Below are 25,186 nucleotides of genomic sequence, written 5' to 3'. Positions count from 1 at the left end.
CAGTTGTAATAGCAGGAGATCTCCAGCTAGTACCTGGAGGTTGGCAACCCAAGTGCCTGAAGTTTGCTTCCTCTCCAAAAACTGGTGTTAAGCTGTGGTTTATAATCCTGGTTTGTGAGGAGGAAGCAAATGCCAGTTTGCTCAGGCACTTATGTTCAGATGTCATAGCACATTGGAATTTTAAGGCTCTAAAACTCAGAAAGCCTTCAATGGCCCTCTGCATGGGAGGGGAAGGAGGAGAACGTACACAAGCACGACATCATACTGCGTTCATGCCCACTGTAGACAAACAAAGGTTATTTGTCATGTCTGAATGCCGCCAGGAGTATCCTCTATGAACATAGAGAAGGCTCAGAATCCAAACAGAGCTCTTTTGTCTGCCACCCTACGAGTGCTCCAGACCATCTATAGGAAACGGGTCCTGGACCCCTGCATCTATCCCTCCCCCCACCGCTGCCACTCTCTAATTTATTAGTAGAACATTCTGAATGCAGGATTAAGAAGCCCAGCAGAGCAATCACTTCTAATTAGGGCTGCCGAAAACATAGGCAGGTGGTCAGCATTCCTCTGGCACAGACCAAGCGATGGGAGTTGCTGACACCCCGTAGACACCCACATTCTCAGGGACCCTGCATGTTTTCTGGGCTAGCTGCAAAAAAAAGAGGAAGCAAGTATTAGTTTAATGACCCATAACTTACTGTGGAGGACAATCACCCATTGACTGGAAGACGATTCACAAGACTGTAAATCAGCAGGTCATTGGAACTCTAGGTGATAAAATCATGATTCTGTGGAATATTACCCAGCTTCTCTCAACTAACAGGAGGTAACTACCAACACGGGGTCCAGGTTTTTCCACTAGAATTGTGGACAAAAAGCACGTTCATCTATCCATTTTGAAGTGACGTGTCTGAGTGGCCAACCAGAGGCCCAAATAAGGGGGAAGGCAGAGTACAGCCCCCCCAATCCTTACAGAAAATAACAAGGGATTAGAATACACATTCTATCTAGGGTTGCAAGCTTCTGTTCGGGAAATTCCCGGAGACACGGGTGGAGGGTGGAGTTTGGGGAGGGGAGGGAGATCAGCAGGGACATGATGCCATAAAGTCTACCTCTGAAACTGTACCCCAGGGAAGCTGATCTCTGTAGTCTAGATATCAGTTGTAATTCTGGAAGAGCTCCAGGCCCCACCTGGAGGTTGGTAACTCTAATAGAAACATGTCTCTACCACCAAGCCTGCAAAACTGCCCCAGGTGAGGACTGACCCCGCAAACTTCCCTCATGCCACCAGGAAATATCTCTGACAACCTGCAAACACTAGCCTGGTGCCTATAGGGGTAGGGATAGGGAATTACTTGGTTGAGTGGGTGCATGTCCTTTGGTTGAAATGACTCTGAGGAGGCCGAAACTGGCTCCAACACCTCAAAAAAACAAAACGACCGGATCCTGGCAACTCCTTAGTCATGTGAACATGAAGAAGAATATGTAAAGAAAAAATGTGCACATGCTTCTGGGAATTACATGCATGGAATACATGGACCAGTAGCCATATAAAATATAGGTTCCACAACCTGGCCATCTCTTGCCTCAAGTGTGAATCTGCCCTGACTATAGTCATGTGAGTAACAGATTCACTTGGGGGGAGATTACATATTTAAAATTACCACTGAGAATCAGGAGCAAATTCATGCCATCCTTGGTTCTGAGATTCCATGAAACATACACTTTCTCTCTTTTTTCACACTATGCCTGTTTACCATAACATCCTACAATACTGTTCCTTCTTCCAGTGGAAAGCAAGACTCTGTGCTCTGATGTGTACTCTGTCACCTACAGCTCCCCCTCAGGGTATGAATACAGTTATTTAAACTTTCAGTGCCTATAATTAACGGAACCTTTTCTTACTTTAGCAAAGAAGGGGAGGAAGAAAGATTGACTGCATGGAATTTTTGAAGCCATCCCAATTTGCTGGGGTTGAACAGACTCACCAACAAGAAATTACTCAAGCACAAGAAGCTGAAGCAAATATAAAGCACTAAATGCCATCTGGAACTCACAACACAGTCACCCAGAGACATGTAGAGCAACCAAAGAAGGAAGAGATCTTTCCACTCTTTACATCTACTGATGATTCAAGAAGCTGGAACCAAGCCTTGTGAAAGAGACAGTCGAGTGTAACTGAGCCGAAGAGCATCTGCTTTAGTCTGGGTACCAGGCTTAAACACAGCCTGCAGCACACTGTATGTCATCCTCAGTCGCCAATGGACCCCATTCAATTACATTTTTCATCAGCTAACCTGCAGCCACCCGACTCCAGCATCAAAGGAACATGGACTGGATCCAACCTTTTTCTGTGTGTGTGTGGTTGGTGAAAAAAGGCAAGGGCCTCCTTTGCTCACCCAAAAAGTTATGTAGGAGATCATGGGATCTGCATGGCCAAAACCGTATGGCTCACTGATTTCAGTGAGCTTTGACTGGAGTAACTCTGAATAGGATTGCACTATTCGTTTCCAGAGTTATCTTGGGGACCATCTACAGTGGCAGAAGAGCCCACCTTCACTCATGACCTCTACAGTGAAGGAAAGTCCATCTCTCCAGAAGCAGCAGGGAAATTAGTTCAGCCTTTGAGCAGCTACAACCTTCACTTGTTATTAATTAGACTAAGAATTTAGCTAGCACCAGACTGCATCTGCCGCTTCTCATCACCATAATATTATTTAGGATCCATTACATGAATGAGAACCCCAGGGAGTGCCAAGGACCAAAATCAATCTTGTGCTTGGCAGATGGAGGATCTCATTATGGGAAGTTACAGCCCCTCTTCTTCAAAAGAAAAGATTCTTGCCTTTGCAGGGATGAAATTGGACAAACCACCCTCATTATTTATCTTTACTCGATAGTGTTATGATGAAACACCGCAAGGTTAAACTCGAGAAGAGCAGCTGGGGCGGCCTCTGGTGCTGCACAATGGCTAAGGCTGCATTCCTTGGCTTCCTTCTTTGAGAGCAGAGTCCATTGAACAAAGGGAGAGTTATTCTGAGGAAACATGGCTGGGATTGGGCTGCTCATCCTATGGGACCACAATAAGATGATCTCACAGAAGAAAGAAAAAGACATCAAGGAGCTGAGTGAAAAGATATGGGTATGGGAATCAGCCCATCAGCCAAGTACGTTGCTTTTCTCCTTCCACTGGCAGAAGGGCAATACCAAGGTTGTACCACCTGGATTCCTGGAATGATAACAACCATGGAAATTGTTGTTTGTCTTTTTAGTTTGCAAAATTTAACGTCTCTGGTAGAGATTAGGACCCCAGCATTGGAGAAATTCTTACTATAACCGGAGAATTGATAAAATTCAATATTCAGTAGAAGGTTCTCTGCCAATTTTGCAATCATTTTCTTGCTCCAGCTGGGCAGGGCCTGCATTCTGGGATACTGTGAAAAGGTTCCCAGAGATAGAAATCCATTTGTTGGGCCCAACTCATCCAGGGACTGGGAGGGATGTTCCTCTAGCTCAGTAAACCAGAGGACTGAAGTTGAGCTTTGAAAGACAACCTCTGAGACATTTTTTTAAATGTTATGCATGATGCTGCACTATATCCTGAGCTTCCGGTTGCCCCAAATATCAAAGACAAAAAGCCAACCTTTATAATTTAAAGTACATTGTGATTTTGAAGGACAAGAAAATCGAGATCGCCTAAGTTCGTTTTCAAAACTGCACAGGGTCATTTCACTACCACACAAAACATGGCGAGTGGCTGTGGCTCATTGGTAGAGCATCTGCTTGACATGCAGAAGGTCTCAGGTTCAATCTCTGGCACCTCCAGTTAAAGGGACTAGGCAGGTAGGTGATGTGAAAGACCCCTCCCTGAGACCCTGGAGAGCTGCTGCCGGTATGAGTAGACAATACTGACTTTGATGGACCAAGGGTCTGATTCAGTATAAGGCAGCTTCATGTGTTCATGGTGCACGCAGTGGGTTATGTGCATTCTTGCTCTCATGCTGCCGGGGAACATCCCTGGAAGAAGACACCAGCATACAGGCAGTCAGAACTGGAAATCTGGGTGGCTGAAGTGTGAAACAAACCATCTGCTGTTGCATCCTTTCAGTCTAACACAGTTCTCAGGATCACTCTAGGGCCAAAGGGTTCAGGAGCACATTTAACCCACTCTTCGGCAACCCCCTCAACAACATTAAGGAGACAGAGCATAGCGCAACCCCTACAGTGAGTTCAGGTTTGAAAGAGAGTGGGAGCACACTCAACATGCACACCCGTTCAGCCTCAAAGTCATCATGGGTGTGATGCCCGAGACAGAAAAGACAGCAAAAAGAAGATCCCCTACTCTATGCCCTGCCTTTATCTCCCTGTAAGACTCTTCAAAGTAGACTCCTTTGAAATGTGGTGTTGGAGGAGAGTGTTACGAATACCATGGACTGCCAAAAAAACAAATCAGGGGGTTATAGATAAAATAAAGCCCGAACTGACCCTAGAAGCTAAAATGACTAAACTGAGGCTATCGTATTTTGGTCACATTATGAGAAGGCAAGAGTCACTAGAAAAGACAGTCATGCTAGGAAAAGGTGAGGGCAGCAGGAAAAGAGGAAGACCCAACAAGAGATGGATTGACTCTATAAAGGAAGCCAAAGCCCTCAATTTGCAAGACCTGAGCAAGGCAGTCAAAGATAGGACATTTTGGAGGACATTGATTCATAGGGACGCCATGAGTCGGAAGCGACTTGACGGCACTTAACACACACAAGACTCTTTGTACCCTGACCTGGATGGCCCAGGCAAGCCTGATCTCATCAGATCTCAGAAGCTAAGCATGGTCAGTCCTGGTTAGTCCTTGGATGGGAAACCACCAAGGAATTCCAAGTCATTATGCAGAGGAAGGCAATGGCAAACCATCTCTTTTAGTCTCTTGCCTTGAAAATCCTACTGGGTTGCCATAAGTTGGCTGCAACTTGATGGCACTTTACACACATCACATATTTGTGAAGTCCAAGCTAGCTTTGGATAAAGTATTTGAGTACTTGCCATTGCTGTAAATACCAAAACAAAGCATCATATAACAAGCAGGTTTGCAAATAATATAAATACTGTTGTTGTTTTCAATTTGTGGAGGAAAAGGATCCAGAAACTTGGTACAGAAAACAACACTTTTTAAACCTCTCTGGCTGTTACTGGTAAGAGCTTCCTCTTCAGGGTACTGAAATGAACTGTATGGATGGCTTAGCTATTGAGGTGGTATAGAATGTTTATGAATATTCCATCTACTCTGAAATTTAAAAAAACTGCCATGACACAATTGGTAGGAATAGGTACACACAAAGGAGGAGGCAACATTATTCAATATCAGAATCCAATTACTGAAGCATGTGAATGGGTAAGTTGAGTGGTGTGAGATCAGAGGCAGAAATAGGGTGACTGTGTTTGTGTGAAAGCGAAAAACAATGGAATGTTATCTCTTGGGATGGACAAATAAAATATATTAAAACCAAAAGCCATATGTAAAATATCTGTAGGTCTCCAATCATGCCTTCCTGTTGTTTTCTAATTAGCATTCTTCCTCTCGAGTAAGATGATATGCAGCGCAATCCTATACAGTTATTCCATTCTAAGCCTATTGAAATCAATGGTGTTAGACTGGAGTAACTACATAGGATTGCACTGATGGTCTGTGTGCATTTGGAATGGGATCTTACCAACAGTTGGTAACAGATTTCCTTATCCTCCCCTGTCTTTCTAAAACCCTCTGTCTCCTATGGAAAGAATCTAATTGTCTCAGGTTTTAGCTCATCCATCACCTGCTGTTACTTGTGGGAGGTCTAAGAATGAATACATGCTTGTACAGTCATACAAAGCAACTTCAGATGCTTCCAGCAATTAGGATTCTTCTGTATAAAAACAGCATTTCAACAGAGGCCAGTTTAACACTCAACGGCTTTATTACGATAACCCAAGAGGTGCCAGTCAGACATTAGAAAATGGTAAGAAGATGAGCTAGGTTCGAGTCCAGAAGCACCTTAGAGCCCAACAACATTCTGGGGGTATGAGCTTTTGAGTCAAAGCTCCCTTCGTCAGATAAGAAAATGGAGGACCTTTTCAGCAAAGTTAGATACCCCCAAAACCCACTTTCAATGTTTTTCTGAGCCTTCCATGACAAGAAGTTATGGGCTTCAATGCACATTACCACAAATTATTAATAACTTCTATAGCACTTTTAGTATGGAAAGTGCTTTTCATTCCAACTTCTTATTCATTCTCACAATAACTCTTTGATGGGAAACTGGGATTAGGGAGATAAACGATGTTTGCAGCAAACAGGAAGGTTGAAAAGGTTTAATTTAAATCCTGGAACTTGTTACTAATGCCAGAGCTGACCCCTGCAGAATATCTATTTATGCAAAATCCAGTGGTCCATTACAGCATAGCTTCATCCTCTAGCATCTCATCAAGAAGCATATGCTAGAGGATGCATGCAGATAGAATTCAACAAGGACATCCTAAGAGCCAAACCCTACTAAATCCACTGAAGTCAATGGCCAAGGAGGTCAAAGTAATTTCTCTTTTGAAAATTTAAACATGAGTTTTCTAGACCCAGAGTCCAACACATCATCCACTGGACCACAGTCTCTTTACAGAAGTAGATCTTTACCATAGTCACAAAGATAAGATTTGGTTGACAAGCAGAGGAACCACCTTTCCCTATCCCAATCTCACCACCACTAGAATGGCCAGGTGGCTTTCATCCTTTTAGACCTACTGCTACCAAACAATTTTTAAAAACCTTGCAATTAAAGGTCCCTTTTTTACTTATCAATATCACTGCACGTGCTAAGGTTGACTGCTTGGCTATAAAGAAAAGCGCTTTTTCACCATTCGGTTTTTAGAAAAGGGTCTCGTTATCCAAACACATCTTTAATGAGATTATACAACATTAGAATAGCAGACATCCTATCTATTCTAAGTATAATTACTTCTGCACTTAATCACCTTTAATTAATACCCCCATCCCCCTTTCATATTTCAAGATTAGCTTCTTTAGGACCAGAGAAGCAAATTTTGTCCCTTTTCTTACATTTTGGGGGGGGGGAGATGGAAACTGTATGATAAACAAATACAATGAAAAAGACAGAGAGAGAGAGGGAAGAGGAACAGAAGAAGATTAGGGGTTATATCAAAAGAGATTCCAGATGCACTCCCTTGTCAGCAGTAAGCAGGAATCTCAGTTCAGCTACCGCATGCAATAAGCATACTAAAATCAGAGCAACGTTCCAATGGTCTCTTGGTGACTTCATACTTTCCGGGGGGGGGGGGATTGTACGTGTATTGTATTGTATTATACAGTAACAATTGATGTTCCAAAACATATAAGTGATTCAACTACATGTTGCATAAAGTTCCTGATTTGTGTGGCACCAATTTGTTTATACCACATAGCAAAATACCACTTTCCCAATCTAATGCTCATGTTGGACCTATCTTCCATGACAATGTCTATTCTACTTGGCCAAGCCCTTCCTGTTGACCAAGTTCCTCCCAAGAGAGTTTTCACCTAGATAGGTATGCTAACCCACACCTTCTCCTCATTTGGTACACACTCAAGTGCAGGCTTCCTATTCCCACTGTAAAGCCAGACTTAAAATGAAACGGGCAACATACACATACGGTATATATGTACGTATAATGATATGTATGTGTGTGTAAAGTGCCGTCAAGTTGCAGCCAACTTTGGGGTTTTCATGGCAAGAGACTAACAGAGGTGGTTTGCCAGTGCCTTCCTCTGCACAGCAACCCTGGTATTCCTTGGTGGTCTCCCATCCAAATACTAACCAGGGCTGACCCTGCTTAGCTTCTGAGATCTGAGGAGATCAGGCTAGCCTGGGCCATCCAGGTCAGGGCATAGTGATACACACACACACACACACACACACACATATGGTGAGCTCCCTCACAGGGCTACTGTCACCAAGCAGTATTCACCAAGTTAAGCATTCTGTAGTATTACACGCTGCCAGCAACTTTCTTTTTAAGAAGAGACCGCCTTGACTGGATCAAAAGGTGTTAACAAAACATAAAACGTAGGTTACCTTTTGAATGACAATCTAAATAATGGAAATCTACATTATTATTGTAATTTTCTTTTAAAGATGTCTTTAACTACCTGAACCCTACTAAGGGGATGTGAGCCTAGAAGAAACCAAAGAGGGTCGCCGGTGGGCAGGGAAGAGAAATAAAAATGTCGTGCAAGGAGGATGACTTGGCAAGTTAGCAAAGCCCGCAAGGAAAACAAGCAGCCCTCTTTTCTCCGGGGGTCCCCTTTTTAAACACAGCTGCTGGAAACAAAATGGCCAAGTGAGCAGGACCCTCCTCCCCAGCGCGGACCCTCCCACCGGTGACATGAAAGAGGCTGCAAGGATGCCGCGTGAGCCCTGCCGGCACCGCCGCGCCCCCCTTCCCGACGCTCCAGCCCTCCTGGTGGGGGGGAAGGCCAGCTTCGGGGAAAGGGCTTCGATTCCTCTTCTGTACTCCCCGGGGCGAAAACGCGCGGTCGCTTGAGCCTCCTTTCTTCCCTGTTCCAGCCAGGATTCAGCCAGGATCGAGCGCACGGACGTTCCAGCAGCCAGGATCGAACGCACGAACGTTCCAGCCAGGATTCAGCCAGGATCGAACGCACGAACGTTCCAGCCAGGCTTCAGCCAGGATCGAACGCACGTGCGTTCGATCCGGGCTGAATCCTGGCTGGAACAGGGAAGAAAGGAGGCTCAAGCGACCGCGCGTTTTCGCCCCCCGTCTCCAGAAACCAACCTGCCTTCGGAGACGTGCCCCGAAGCAGATCGACCCTCGGGGGCCATCTAGCTGCTCCGGATCAGACCCCCCCCCAAAAAGCCCCCGCAATCTGTTCAGCCGGAATCTCAGTATGATTCTCTCCCCAAACCCACATGCTGAAGGAAGGCTTAAATCCCACCTTCTTTGTCCAGCCGCCCCAGATCTCCCACTTCGTACCGAAACCCGCGCACCGAAATCCTAGTCTGCGTGTTTCTTGGAAAAGCCATCCAAAGAGAGAAAGGCACTCACCCCCGGCCAAAAGCACCTCCGGCGCCCGGCGCAGCAACAGCTTCATGATGCCCCCCCTTCCTGCACTTCCTCCTTCGCCTTCAGTCGGACCCGGTTTGTGCTGCCACCACCCGCAGAGCTCTGCGCCCTCTGGCAACGGAACAGACCTCTCCCCCCTGCTGCAGCAGCTCTGGGTCCGAATGCATCGCCCCGTCCTCCAACCCCCCCCCCGTGAGTTGCAAGTTTCCTCGCAGTTCCCTCTCTTCTGGCCCGTCCTCCCCTCCCTCCCTTCAGGCTCGCTGATCCTTACTTTCAAACCAGTGCAAGCTTGGGGGGGGGGTAAATTGGGGAGGGGGGAGGGAGAAGAAGGGAAGAGAGATGGCTCCTATATTGCTCGATCAATGTATGAACGGCTCCAGTCAAAGCCAGCTGGCACAAGCAGCATCCACCCGGCAAGGAGATGCTGCTCGGGTCTGCCGGCTGCTGCCCAGAGTCGCTCGCCTCCCTTGCAGACTCCTCGCTTCTTTTCCTGGGGGGGAAGGTGAAGCCCCGGGGTGCAATAAAAGGGGGGAAAGGGTATCAGGGGCGTGCAAAAAAGGAAGGGTGTTTCTGCATCGGCGGCTCCAATAGCTTTGACTCGTTTCCCTGACGCTTCTGCAGGCAGCCCCCCCTTCTCCTCCACGCCCCTCTCCGGTGTCTCTGGCTGCTGAGGATCTCCCCGGTTTCCAAGATGCTGAATTTCTAAAGCGCATGCATTGCGCAGTGTGGTCTGCATTCCGGCCACTGCCCGGCTGCAGCTTCCACCGGGGTCCTAGAGAGAGACGTCGCACCTGCGCTCCCCGCCCCCATTCACTCCTCAACCTGCCGGGAGGGCGATGCGAAACGTGACACGCATGCCATTTATGCATGGGAGGTTTTGCCTTGGATTTGCCACTCTTTAGATGCACTTTCCCACCCACCCCGTCCATATTTTCAAAACTCAACAATGAGCCCCGTGCAGAGTTTTGAGAATTCGGATGGGTAAAATGTGCATCTATAGAGTGGCAAACCCAGTGCAAAACCTTCCATGAATAAATGGCTGCACAGTCACTGTGCTTGGGCAGCACCCAAGGAGGCCCTCGTAGATGACACGGCGCGGTGGCTCTCTCGGCCTGGCCAGCGGTCCTGATATTCTGTGAATGTAATTTTGCAAAAGCGCCTCGTTTCTTAACTGTCGGACTTTGGGACAAAGTGGCTGATGTTTGTGTGCACAAAATGCCCATTTGGATTCACGAACCCAAAGCTTTACTTTTGCTGGGAAAGTACTGAGCCCCATAGCATATTTCCAGTGCCAAAGATCAGCCCTAGAATAGGGGAAGTAGCAGTAATCACAGGGCATTAAATATTTTAGTTGATTAATCATCTGGCTCTAAGCCAGTTCGTTAATTTTAACAAATGTAAATACTTGTGCTTTTTAGTCATCTGTATAAGTGCACTTTTATGACACCAAAGGAAGGACATAATGATAAATATCGCTAGATTCCAGTAGCACCAAAATGTTCGAGGTATAAGCTTTCGAGATTCAAAGCTTCCTTCATCAGGTAAGGGAGCTTTGACTCTCGAAAGCTCACATCCCAAAAAGCTTGTTGGTCTCTAAGATGCTGTGTGTGTGTGTAAAGTGCAGTCTAGTCGCAGCCGACTTATGGCAACCCCTTTTTGGGGTTTTCATGGCAAGAGACTAACAGAGGTGGTTTGCCAGTGCCTTTCTCTGCTCAGCAACCCTGGTATTCCTTGGTGGTCTCCCATCCAAATGCTAACCAGGGCTGACCCTGCTTAGCTTCTGAGATCTGACTGAGATCAGGCTAGCCTGGGCCATGCAGGTCAAGGCCTCTAAGATGCTACTGGACTTAAATGTAGCTGTTCTACTGCAGACCCAACAGACCACTCTCTGAAACTATATTGATAAAAATGGAGTTCTTTGAGGGGTATAATAGGCTTGTGGATGCCAGATCCGTGCAGTGGTTAAGAGTGTTGGACTAGAATCTGGGAGACCTGGGTTCAAATCCCTACTCATGCCATGGAAGCTTGCTGGGTGACCTTGGGCCAATCGCACTCTCTCAGCCTAGCCTACCTCACGGGGTAGTTGTGAGGATAAAATGGGGGAGAGGATAATGATGTCAAAATGCTTTGGGTCCCCATTGGAGAGAAAGGCAGAGTAGAAATGGGTTATATCAAATAAATACATAATTTGTTATGTTCTTGCTTTGTTACAATCAAACCGATTAAGTGTTTAATTTTGCACAATGACATGTTATTTTAGTTGGTCTTAGTCAAAGGTATTAAAAACAAGGCACCTCACCAAATATTACTGAGTAAATTTTGCAGTCATGGGGTAAGAGAAAGAGAGAAGAAGAAGAAGAGCTGGTTTTTTATATGCCGACTTTTTCTACCACTTAAGGGAGACTTAAACCAGCTTACAGTCACCTTCCCTTCCCCTCCCCACAACAGACACCCTGTGAGGTAGGTGGGGCTGAGAGAGCTGTGCCTAGCCCAAAGCCATCCAGCTGGCTTCGTGTGAGGGAGTGGGGAAACAAATCCAGTTCACCAGATTAGCCTCCGCTGCTCATGTGGAGGAGTGGGGAATCAAACTCAGTTCTCCAGATCAGAGTCCACCGCTCCAATAAGGTCCTTTTATGGATTAAAAATTGGCTAAATAACAGAGAGTAGGAATAAATGGACAGTTCTCACAGTGGATGGTGGTGATCAGTGGGGTCCCATAAGGACTGAGATCAGGACTGGTGCTATTCATAAATGATTGGGAATTGGGGATGAGCAATAAAGTCACCAAGTTCACATGGGAAATTATTCAGGATAGTGAAAACCAAGGTATACTGTGAAGCATAACAGGAAGATCTCTCTAAACTGGGTGAGCGGGTGACAACACAGCAAATGAAGTTCATTGCTGGCAAGTGTAAGGTGATGCACACTGGAACAAAATATCCTAACTTTAAATTTATGCTGATAAGGTCTAAACAGGCCAAGTCAGAGAGGAAAAGTGATCTTGAAGTTGCAGTGAATAGCTCGATGAAAATGCCCAATATAAATTACTTCATGTGAATTGGCTCTAAGAGCTAGTCTATACTTTCAGAACTATTGTATGATTCAGCTCTGTTAGAGGTACATTGCATTGAACTGCAGGTTGGTGGTATGATAATCATGCATAGTCCCAGCTGGATCCATTCTCATGTAACCTCCTCCTTACATTTATTGATCCCAGTTGGATCATAATCCATATCTGTTTGTAAATGTCTATCAACTGGGATTTCCGCACAAACGGTTTACAGCGTTTCATTTACGGTTGCCAGGTCCCTCTTCGCCACCAGTGGGAGGTTTTGGGGGCAGAGCCTGAGGAGGGCAGGGTTTGGGGAGGGGAGGGACTTCACTGCCATAGAGTCCAGTTGCCAAAGCGGCCATTTTCTCCAGGTGATCTGATCTCTATCGGCCAAAGATCAGTTGTAATAGCAGGAGATCTCCAGCTAATTACCTGGAGGTTGGCAATCCTAGTTTAATGCCATCAAAAGCTACATTTGTTTTGTTTTTTTTCCTGTCCACACTCCCCCCCCCCGTTTGGTGTTGGAAACGTTTTCCAGTTTATCTTCATGGTTTTCTTGACCACTTTTACCTCAATGTTATTTTTCCTCCATTTCCGAGCTAGCTATACTCCAGCATGTGAACTTCCTAAAACGTTCTTCATGTCTCTGCCCCACCAAACACCCTTCTCTTGTTCACACCCACTGTTTTGCTTGTCTTCCTTCCCTTCCCCTCCTTCCACCCATTCCCCTCCCTAATTTGTTAAATTTTTTGACAAGGGGTCAGATTAGCGATTTAACACTGGATTGCTCTATCGCCCATTCAATCCAATGTTAAATTGTTAATCTGAACATTAAAAAATAAGAAGGTGGAGGGTAGGGGAAAGGGAGGGGGTCGTATCCTGCTCTCCTTGTGAAATGTTTCAAGCACTCTGCCATTTTTCCTGTATCATTAAAATTTAGCTGCTCAAATAGGATTTTGAAACAAAAGGGGGGGGATATGGCCAGTAACACGCACTGAAAGCTTGGCAAAAGGGAAGGCTGTACTTTCACAAATTGAAATGAGAGGAGAAAGCTACCCTTCTGAAAATGACTAAATTTGAACATCCCTCCCCCTTCTTTGTAGCTGAAGCCAGTGTTATTGGGATCTCTCTGGTGCTTGAGTGCAAAGCAAACTAGACAAACGCGCTGGGACTCTACTTGTTTTTGGGAGGTGCGTGCAGATGTCCCTAATCGTGGATTGTGCTTTGGTGTAGGGCATCCATTTTGTGCAAGCTTTCCCACCATTTCTACAGCGCATGTGCAAAACAATACAAAATTAGGGGGGGGCGTGTCCAGTGCGATCCTCCTCCAAGGCATGAATAACATGATGCTCCTCATCAGAAAACATAACATTTAGGGGAAAGTGCAATCAGGATAACACTAATCTAGGAAAAGAGAAAACAACATTGCAAAGGGAAGCGTGCGGACAAAATTCGTAGAATACGATTCCAAGCCTCGCAGATCGACCACATGGAATATTTTGGGTAAATGATGTGTGCAGAAAAGGCCACTGATACAAGCAAAAATGTTTTCAACCTATCCCCAGTGCTATCCCATGGAACCTACCCCATCTAAGAACATTTGTGTTGCATCAGATATCAGCTTCTGCTAGACTCAAGATGACACTGACCTTGAATGGTCGAGCAGCTTTATTGAGCCTCAGCAAGAGTGCTTCCTGTCAGCTTCTTTCAATTTTAAACTTTCCAAATGGCTGAACAAAAGGAACACAAAGCTAGACCACATATTTGTGATAGCTGGAGCCAACTGCACTGCTACTTTAAAAAAAAAAGCATACTAACATATTATTCAAACCAGAGCTCTTGTGAGAAGATATCCTGCGTGAGCTCAGAGGAGTTACTCTGTTCACAAGCCAGTCTGCTGTTCTGTAGCAAAACAGTTTTACCAGATCCTGGGGATTTAGAGACAAGGGTCAAGTACTTGCTTTTGAAACAACCCTTAAGTGTCTGACACCAGCAAGTTCAGGTTCAGGCATAAATAAATGACCCCCTTGTGCAAGACATTATATAAGTGAATTGAGAGAAGTTCCTCAGAAGAAAATAGTATTTGTATTATGCCAATCAAAGGCTTAAAAAGAAAGCATTGTAAGCAACTGGAACCATACTCAAAGTCTATAGCAAAACTGGATAAAGATCTGTCATAAACATCTCAGAGTATTGACTGGGATGTTTCACTTCATGTATAATAGATGGGGGAGGGGGATTGTGCCAGTTAATGGCTGAAAGGAATTATTTGGCTAAACTTTGCTTCCTGTTAAGTAAGCAGGACTATCATGCCACGTTTAAAGCAGCTCTCCTTGCCATAACAGCACAAAAGTTGCTTTCTTCGCCCATATTGTGGGAAAATACTTATACAGCTGTTAAATACAAAATGTAGCTATGTACCTTCTTCTGTGGAGGTATGCCTAGATTTTGAAATCCGCATGAACACATGAAGCTGCCTTCTACTGAATCAGACCCTTGGTCCATCAAAGTCAGTATTGTCTACTCAGACCGGCAGCGGCTCTCCAGGGTCTCAGGCAGAGAAAGGTCTTTCACATCACCTACTTGCCTAGTCCCTTTAACTGGAGATGCCAGGGATTGAACCTGGGACCTTCTGCATGCCAAGCAGAGGCTCTACCACTGAGCCACGGGATGTACTGTGGGATGTAATGGTGAACATATGAAGCTGCCTTATACTAAATAATTTATTCCAGTACTGCTAGGGTTGCCAGCCTCCAGGTACTAGCTGGAGATCACCTGCTATTACAACTGATCTCCAAATGATAGAGATCAGTTCACCTGGAGAAAATGGCCACTTTGGCCATTGGACTCTATGGCAGGGAAGTCCCTCCCCAAACCCCGCCCTCTTCAGGCTCCACTCCACTCCAAAAAACTCCTGCCGGTTGCGAAGAGGGACCTGGCAACCCTAAGTGCTGCCTATTTCAATTTGTTTCACCGACACCCCTAATAAGATTGCTACCCAGAACTGGTTCATTGCATAATCATCCAGTTCTGACTGAAATAACCTAATATGATGACAAACCCAAAGCTGCTTATTTCCCTTTCCCATTGTCTTCAGGATACTATGTCCCAAACATTTGGAAAACATGAAGCTGCCCTGTACCAAGCCAGACTACTGAGGCCAACAATATTGACTTCTCTGACTAGCAGAAACTCTTCAAGGGCTTTGGTTAAGTACTTCCTCATCACCTGTTGACCAACCATGTGGCATTCCAAACAACCTGACTCACCCTAAGTTTCATAAATGTGCTTGGTGTAGCGTGGTGAAGTGGTTAAGAGCGGTGCGGTGGACTCTGATCTGGCGAACCGGGTTTGATTACTCACTCCTCCACATGAGCGGCAGACACTAATCTGGTGAACTGGATTTGTTTCCCCAATCCTAGGCATGAAGCCAGCTGGGTGAGCTTGAGCTGGTCACAGTTCTCTTAGAGCTCTCTCAGCCCCACCTACCTCACAGGGTGTCTGTTGTGGGGAGGGGAAGGGAAGGAGATTGTAAGCCACTTTGATTCTTCCTTAAGTGGTAGAGAACGTTGGCATATAACAACCAACTCCTCTTCTTATAGCATGGTGACCTAGCTAAATTCTTTATGTTTTTTGGCAAAACAAGAGGACAGAAGCCCTCCAAATATCACACTCAACTGACAATCCATTTTCAATCTGAAAAACAAAAACAAAAAAAACATTTGTGCATTATTTGACAGTTGTGTCTGCTTCATCCACACAAATATGTTGAATTCACAGCTGGGGGCCTTTTGAGGTGAGTAGGTAAGTGGATGGCCAGACGTAACCTCAGTACGGTTTACTTAGCAAATAGACAGCTTCCTTGATATACGAATGCAGCTCTCAGCTGAGCATTTTTGCTCCCTGCGGTTTGAGTCCCAGCCTGTGGCTGTGCAGAGAGAGCAAACATCATTGTCAGGCTTTTGCTTGGGGTATAATGGGGATATTAATTCATAACCGTGGCAGTAACAACTACATAATTGATAGAAGATACAGTCTAGGCCTTATCCAGGAATTGGCACAAAGATGTTAAGTGCAGAGACTATCATTGCAGAAAATGGGGAAAACATAGGGAAATTCGGCATGAGACCAGACCGCAGCTAAGAGATTGAAGTGCACCATTCAACTCCATTAACAAAATAATTAATGCAAATGCACCCCAAAAACACATAAGGAGAGACCACAACAGAGGAGGTTGGAATTTTATAGAGTTGCCAACTTTGTCTTGAGAAATTCCTGGTGATTTGGGGCTGTTGCCTAGGGAGGGCAAAGTTTGGGGAGGGAGCTCATCAGGGATGTGATGTTATAGAATAGAGTTGCCAACCTCCAGGTATTGGTTGGAGATCTCCTGCTATTACAACTGATCTCCAGCGGATAGAGATCAGTTCACCTGGAGAAAATGGCCACTTTGGCAATTGGGCTCTATGACATTGAAGTCCCTCCCTTCCTCAAACCCCGCCCTCCTCAGGCTCCTTCCCCAAAACCTCCCGCTGGTGGTGAAGAGGGACCTGGCAACCCTACTATAGAATCTGCCCTCCAAACCTGCCAATCCTGTGGGATACTGATCTTTGTAGTCTGGAGGTCACTTGTAATTCTAAGAGAACACCGGGCCCTGCCTTGAGATTGATAACCCTAGCTGCAAATGATCGGCAGGAGGAGCAAGGAGGAGACTGCAGCAGCTGAGGGCAGAGACTAGGTTCTCAGCATGTAATGCAAAGAGAAAAAAGGGGACCCCTGGAGAAGTTGGGAAAGTTGCATTAAGTGTGGAGAAAGGAAAAAGAAGAAACCAAAATTGATCTCAAGGTCGCAAATCTGAGGGTCAGAGGAATTAATATGATTCTCCACAGTGATAACAATATGGAAAAGGGGAATGTCTTGTGTCAAAATACCACGAAGCCCTTCTCTATAATCCGTATCTTTGTTGATTAGATTTGAATTTTACTCAGTTCAGCGTCACTTTGCACTTCTTCCATTTCATGGCCCCTGTTGGCCCTTCGGTTTCTTTGCTTTATACTTCCTGTGTAAAATGTCTGCATAATTAGGGGGCACTCATTGCTTCTGAAGAAGTAGGCTCTTGATCACGGAAGCTTATGCTAGAATAAAATGTTATTCTGTAAGGTGCCATAAGTCTCCTGCTTATTTCTTCCACCATAAGGGCTTTGGCTTGTGGTTTGTATCATCCCCCCTCAAAACATCTCACCCCAAACAACAAATTAATTAAGTATATTCAGAACTACCACACACACATGCTTACTAATGGCATGCCTTGGGTGTCAATCATGACTGTAGAACTCTGAATACATCCTAACAACTATAATTTACTATGGCAGTTAAAAGTACTTCACTTCTATATTGTCTAAGCAAGGAGTAACCTGAGTATAGATATTGGATGTTTATCTCCCCCTTCCTCCAAAGAACATGGTATACACATAGTGGTTCATTTCCTCTATTTTATCATCACAGCAGCCGTATAATATGAATTAAGCTGAGCAAGAGAGAGAGAGTGGATGGCCCAAGGGATACCTAGTGAATTCCAAGGCAAAGGGGAGCGTTCAACAGGAACTGTCCTCGTTCAACCACTTTACCACACTGGCTGTTGCTGTGTTAGAAATGCAGATAGAACAAATAGTAAATTACTTTAACACGAGGGTTTCCAAATATTCAGAAAAAATACACTGTGTTCTTGTGCCTTTAACAGCATCTTGAACTGCAGAGCTTGGCAAGTGATGCTTCCCATAGCATGGTGACACGCGTTACCGCTTGGTAATACCTACCAATGAAGCTGCTGGTCAAAGCATAGCAACCGTAGCCTTCTGAAAAGTTGGCAGTTTTCTTTACTGATGAAGTTACTGTGGAATAAAACTGCTTGAAAGTGTAGGGGCAAACGTACCCTTAGTTAAAATATGTTTTTAAACATTCTAATGTAGTAGATGGACCTGAAATTAAAAGACTATTAAGAAAAACAATAAGGGATAGTCATAGCCATAGATAGTTAATAGCCATTTGTGTTTGATGAAGTATGTATATGTTAATTTAATTACATGTGTATTGTAAACCTAAACACGTTTACTCAGAAGTCAGCCCTACTTTGCTCAGCGGGGCACTCTCTGTCTTAGAACTGCAGTATGCCTAACCCTATTGAAATGAATGGCCTTTAAATACACTGAACTTAATCCGCAATAGTATGCACCCTTAGTTGGGAGTAAACCCCATAGTACAAGTAAACCAAGATACATAAGGTTATGTGGCATGACTTTAAATCAACACTTTCCCAAGAGTCCAGAGCGCACTAACATCTTTCTAAAAATGGCATTTATGACACATTTACATGGAACAGTGTTAACACGCTCTTCGTGGATGTATCTTGTGGCGGTGTTAGCACAAGTTCAAGTAAATGCTTGTCTTGATTTTAAAAAAGGTCAAATAAAAAATGCACTGAGGCATACACACAGTGTCATTGGTATTTGAAACGGGCCCTGGTGGGTTCACTTTTGATTAGTTCAGCCTGTGGACGATGAGGGACCTTTGCCCTCCTCATTGTGGGGTTTCAGTTTCCAAGTGGCACAGCCTGACTTGATGCCTGAAAGCGGTCAGAGTCTTGGCACAGTTCAAGCGTTGACCCGGCCTGAGTAGCACCTCGCTTTCCCCTGCTGCAATTGTAATAACCAGAGGACTTGATGCTTTTAAGAGGCTTGAATACTAATTCCGCTTCTGCAGCCTTGCAGATAGTTTGTTTGGCTTCCATAGATAGAGAACAACTCAGGATTAAGCCGCTGGAATGGTGGAAGCAAACCTTTTGGAAACATCTTTGTTGCCCCACATAGCTCCAAGTGCTGTGAGGGGGAAGCAGGGATTTAGGGTTGCCAACCTAGAGGTGGTGGCCGGAGATCTCCTGCTATTACAACGGATCTCCAGGTGACCTGGATCAGTTCCCCTGGAGAAGATGGCCGCTTTGCAATTGGACTCTATGGCACTGAAGTCCCTCCTCAGGCTCCTCCCCCTAAATCTCCAGGTGTTTCCCAACCCAGAGCTGGCAACCCTGCCTCTCATGCTGTTTTTTCCCAGCAGAAATGGTGTGTGTGGGGGGGCTGTTTGCCCTGGCTCCGCATGCCCTGTGGATGGAGAAACAGTTCCCCCCACAGCTGTTTCTGCTGTCAAAACTGGCACGGGAGGGAAGCGTGAAACCCCACCTCCCTCCCCGCAGTATTTGGAAACCATGTAGGGTGATGAAGATGTTTTCAGAGGTTAGTTTCTGCTCTGTTTCTCTACGAGTCCGGTTGGATACCCATATCCTGACATGCGTCAAATGTAGTGTGTATTTTGGCTCCGAGCAGGGCAACTTGCGTTTCCTCTGCCAGCTAGCCTGAAGCCATATGCAGCATCAAGCATCTGATTAGCAGTTTGGTTTCCGGAGTCCCTCTGCATTAACTGGTTTTTTAAAAGTTGCAGAAATTATTGTGGAGAAAGGATGAAAACCAAAGACAGCCTTAGAATGAATATATGAACTAGCCTTTTGTAGCTGACATCCACTCTTGCTGAGTCAGATGAACATCTAAGAGAACCAGGTTCAAATTCTCACTCTGCCTATCTCATAGGGTTGTTGCTGTAAGAATAAGGTGGAGGAGGGGATAACATTGTAAACCACTTTGGGTCCCTATTAGAGAGATAAGGCAGGATATAAATAAAAAATAAAATATTTCCATCAACATCCCGCAGCACACATGACCATTCTTTGCGAGATGTAGAGCTCCACTATATGCTTGTTTTTTTGGCAATAAGAAAGTCCCATTATGCTCAATTAAACCTATTTCCAAATATGCATATATGCAAATACAAAATAACTTTCCCATTTGCCCTCTGAACAAATTAAACTCATGTATTTACTTTATTTATATCCCACCTTTCTTTCCAATGGAGACCCAAAGCAGCTTACATTGTTCTCCTTTCCTCTCTCACAACAATCCTGTGAGGTAGGTTAGGCTGAGAGTGTGTGACTGGCCCAAGGTAACCCAGCAAGCTTCCATCGTGGCAGAGTGGGGATTTCACCCTGGGTTTCCCAATCGTAGTCTGACCCTTCAACCATTACTCCATGCTGGCTCTCAACTGTAAAACTGAGATGTTCTGCCAGGCCTATGGTTGAGGGCAGCAATGGCTTCCATTGTAGCTGGCCTCCCTTCCCCCCCTTTCACCTGTGTAAATTTAATCTTTTTAATTGACTGGGGGGGTCCTGATTGCCTTTTGGGCTGGCTGATATCCATTGTGCCCACAGAACGAACATTGTCGGATTTTAGAGATGTTTTTTAGAACTAGAGGTTTTAAATGTCTAATTATTTATGATAGATCATATGATTTGTAATGTTATGATGTAACCCGCTCACAGCTTGCCTGTGGCCAGGATAGAGCGGGAAATATTTTTTTAAAAAAATCAAGCTTATGCAGCATTGTAGATTAGAGTACAATATTGGAGAACATATTTCGTATTTTTTTGGATGGAGATCGGGAGAGACCTACTCAGAAACGTCCAGAGAGGGTCTTTAGGAGAATCTGCAAGCAAGGAAGAGGTAAACTGATGTCCTGTAGGCACATGAACATGCTCACTTAAGACACCGTCCTGTTTATGATGAGGTGCCATTCATGCAGCTATTAGAATTTGCTATGGTGTAGTCATATTGTGTGGTATTATAGGTTCTCTCAACTGTAGGGTTAGGCAAAAGTGGAAAAGTAAACCTAATAAACCAGATCACAATTCTTTGGATATCGTGTATATAAAAGTACTTCTTGGCTCATTCCTGACTGGTTCTCCTCAAAGGAGCCCCCCTAGTATTTTGCTGACAGCTGCTTTCAAGCAAAGTATTGCACACCTTGCAATCATATATTGTTCTTCATTCAGTTGGATTCCTGATATTGCAACTGAGCTTGAGTGGGATTGGCCACAACCAACTTCAAGAGTGGGCATATTCCCTCACTAGAGGACAACAGTTTGTAAACAAGGGACCAGTTACCTGCACCCCCCCCCAATCTCTTTCTATCTTGTATTAATAGGCCCAGCACATTAATCTATCCCAAAGCGTGAAAATGGATAAACTGCCTTTACTTTCAGGAGGACAGCCATATTGGTCAGTATTAGAAGAGCAAGATTTAAGTCCAGTAGCACCTTTTCTTCATCAGATCTCAAAAGCTTATACCCCGGAAATCTTGTTGGTGTTTAAGGTGCTACCGTCATTACTTTCGCATTTATTTCCATTCTTGAGAAGTCTTCTCAACTGTTGATGAGACCAAATAAATAAATAAACCCCACAAGCAGTGAAAAAGAAGCACAAAAGAGGATGCAACAGTTTATATAATTTAAAAAAAGTAAAATAAAGGAATTACAAACAGCATTTCTTTTGCTTTGGAGGGTTTTTCTTTGCTTATGTAACTCGTTCCACTGTTGCCAAGGAGACATATTTGACCTTCTACTCAGGTTAAGAAAATACACACATCCAGCCTGAGGTACCGTCTGAGAGCAACAGACAAACCTTGCAGCGTAACACAAGCACAAAAGAACTGCTGGCATGTGACACCCCCGTTTCCAACATATGTTGTCTCCAAAAACCAGACAGGTAGTTTGGAGAACCAGCCACAAGCTAGAATTCTTTATGCAAACTTTTAATTATGCCAGTACACAACTGGCACACAGAAGTGGCAAAGACACACACACACACACCTGTCGTGCTCCTATGTAATTGGGTAGAGAAATTACTTTTGGGGCTGCAGTGTTCTGTAACTTGGGTAGCGTATCTTGTGTATGCAAAGGCACTGTCTTTACACCTTTCTGAACAGTTGTCATGTTCTAGTTTACCATAAGAGGTACTGGAACCCCCGAAATCTTGTTGGTGTTTAAGGTGCTACCGTCATTACTTTCACATTTATTTCCATTCTTGAGAAGTCTTCTCAACTGTTGAGATACATCACACAAGCAAGAAAAGCCGCGGTGAATTCTACCTCTTCCCACTCTTTCGACAGGAAACCACAAATGCAGGAGCCAGGATCTGAACGCTTCCCATAGTGAAAGCGTCTTCTCACGTGAATAGGGTTGCCAGGTCCCTCTTCACCACCAGCTGGTTGTTTCTGGGGCGGAACCTGAGGGTGGGGTTTGGGAGGGGAGGGACTTCAATGCCATAGAGTCCAATTGCCAAAGCAGCCATTTTCTCCAGGTGAACTGATCTCTCTCGGCTGGAGATCAGTTGTAATAGCAGGAGATCTCCAGCTAATACCTGGAGGTCGGTGACCCTACACGTGAACTATAACTCTGGATAGAAAAGGGACCATCATCCAGCACTCTACTTTTAAAAATTTATGCTTTCCTTCTGTTTGAGACAGTTATTTTGCTACAGGTTTTCAGAAATTAAACGTGCTAATCAATACTGTACGCAGGAAGGGGTGAGACTTAATGCTTGAAGAAAACAGACGCTAAGAATCTGCCCAGAACTGTGATGCTAAGGAGTTTGGTGGTAGGTAGATAACTGAGGGAAGCCCCAAAAACCTGGACGACGTTTTTGGATTCTGTTAAATGAAACCAACAGAGGCTGGAATGAGAATCAAAATTTTGCTGCCACTATTCTGAAGGAAGGCACTTAACTTGTGTCCTGCGAGGTTAAAGATTAAGTGTTCCAGATAAAAATGGACATTTCCTTGTGATGAGTCACCAGTGGCCAAGGGCTCTAGTGCAGGGCAGTTTTGAACAAGCTATCAAATCCCATACCTCCTGTTTTCACTCAGAAAAATGAGAAGAGGTGGGTGGGGGAGCTATGGAGGCTCTATTCATAGAGGGGAGGATCCAACCATTCTTCAAGGGGCCTTCCTCCAAAGGTACCGTTCTTTAACACAAGAGCAACGTAAATTAAAGGAAGACATCAAGCTTGGTTCAGTGGAGCGGTAGGACAGGGGTATGGTCCATCACACTCAAGTTAAGGAAGGGCACTGCTTGCTATGCCCACCCCAAATGCATTCCTTTTCTCTGAGGGATATTTCCACATGACCTTATTGACTATCTGAAGAAGTGAGCTGTGGCTCACAAAAGCTCATACCCTACCAGAAAATATTTTTGTTAGTCTTTAAGGTGCTACTGGACTCTTGCCCTTTTTGACTACTGCAAACAGACTAACACGGCTACCCACTGTGAATTATTGACTATGATCATGCTTGGGTGGGTAGAGGGGGAAGCGTAGAACAGATTGCTATGCGTGAAACATGTGCAAAATAGCAGAGAATGCACGTGCTCTTAGGTAGGCCTAACACACCTTTGCTGATATAGTTACTGAACCAGCTTCTGTGCTAGTTTCTCCCCACCCCCCCAACTACCTCCTACAGTTGAAGTTTACTTTTAGGAAAGCAGATCTCACTCAAACCCCATAGGCAATTACACATCACCTAAACAAGTTTAGGGAAGCAGGGAGAGAATTCTAGCAAACAAGCCAAATAGCTCCTGTCATTTTTAGTCAACATCAGTGAAACTAAAAGCTGATTTTAGTGCGGAAGCAATCACTAACAAGTAGGGCTGTAGCCTCAAGTTTTCCTAGAAAAAGCATTTGCTTATTACAGCATAGAAAAGAACAGGTATCCCACCATTAAATACTGTATTAGCATAGATAAGGGAACGCTGGAAGATTAGAGACAGAACAAACCCCACTAATATAAAATATGTTTCATATCTACAGAGGGATACAGCCTGTATATGAATGCAGGCCTGGAGATTTTATAGTGTAGTGGTGTCTAAACAATATTGCCCCAGGCACAGGAAATCTTTAAGGCTTCAGAGTTACAGACTGGGATGCTTCTTTCTTATACATGTAACTTGAAATTTCTTGTTTGGGCACCTACTAAAAAAGCTAGACTTGAAATACAAAGTCTAATGTGCTTAAATTTAACTAGCTGATTCATTAACTATTTTAATAATGGTTACAAATGCAAACTGATGGCCACAAAATAAAGTTGCATTTGTTATTGTTTTATGCAAGCTTTCTTAAAGATCAGGGTAGTTGTAGTGTAAGAGAAAGGCTTAAATGGAAAGGATGAGAGAAGAATTGTAAACATATAGGAAGAGAAGAACTAAACTTGCATCCGCCGGAAGAGAACAGAAGACATTGTGAAGAATCAAGGAAGTTTTTGAGACGAGATTTAGCGGTAGCGTGTGAGGAGGAGAGAATAATAAGGGGCTGGCTGATAGCAGAGGAGACTGAAAGAAAGAAGAGGAAATGAAAGAGAAAGAGCTGGCAGCCTGGCCACAGGCAGCGGAATCTAATCCTCCACTTATCTTCACTGGCAGAGTAATAAATAACAAGTAGAAATAAAACACACACACGAAAACGTATATGTCAAAAAAATCACTAATTTCTGCTGCCCAGACACTCGCTTCCGTAAGAGGCCTGGCAAAGGATCTGGTGAATTAGTATGAGAGGCAGATTGCCCATAAACAGACGTTGGCCATTTTTTGCCCCTAAACCAGTTTTTGAAGAGACAATGAGGGACTTCAACCTGGTAAAAGGCAGAAATAATGGACAAGTAAGTGATTAGCCGGGAAGTGCAGGAGATGAGAGAGAACTCTGCACCAGACCAAGCTACTGCCAGCTCTCAACTTAGACACTTTTTTTTTTTTTTGCTATCAAGCCATAGCTGACTTATGGCAATCTAGTAGGATTTTCAAGGCAAGAGACTAACAGAGGTGGTTTGCCTGTGCCTTCCTCTGCACAGCGACCCTGGTATTCAATGGTGGTCTTCCATCCCAGTACTGGCCAGGGCTGACCCTACTAAGCTTGAGAGATCCTTGGCTATCCTGATCAGGGCAAGCTAGAAACTCCTCCCTTCCCCCTATCAAAGAGGACAGAGCAGGTAACTCCTCCATGCCAGTGAAGGTTGTGGACTTCAATACCCTCCCCCATCCCACATGGTCACAGAGAAAGAAAAGGTCCGTACAACACTATTGTTTTTATTTGCAGACAAGCATTTTAAAGGCTC

At 44.6% G+C, this 25,186-nt stretch overlaps 1 protein-coding gene across 1 annotated transcript in view; it reads right to left on the bottom strand.

The window, feature by feature from the left end:
• Positions 1 to 9,127, bottom strand: part of PODXL2 (podocalyxin like 2) — a 68,435-nt gene extending 59,308 nt beyond the window's left edge. Inside the window, exon 1 of the mRNA XM_056846940.1 lies at positions 9,082 to 9,127. Coding sequence (XP_056702918.1) covers positions 9,082 to 9,127 — 46 coding nt within the window. The remainder of the gene's footprint in view (positions 1 to 9,081) is intronic.
• Between the last annotated feature and the right edge of the window lie 16,059 nt (positions 9,128 to 25,186).

Source organism: Euleptes europaea, chromosome 1, assembly GCF_029931775.1.
Source record: "Euleptes europaea isolate rEulEur1 chromosome 1, rEulEur1.hap1, whole genome shotgun sequence".
Lineage (NCBI taxonomy): Eukaryota > Metazoa > Chordata > Lepidosauria > Squamata > Sphaerodactylidae > Euleptes > Euleptes europaea.
The sequence above is the reverse complement of the archived record's forward strand: the minus strand, read 5'-3'. Positions and strand labels throughout refer to the sequence as shown.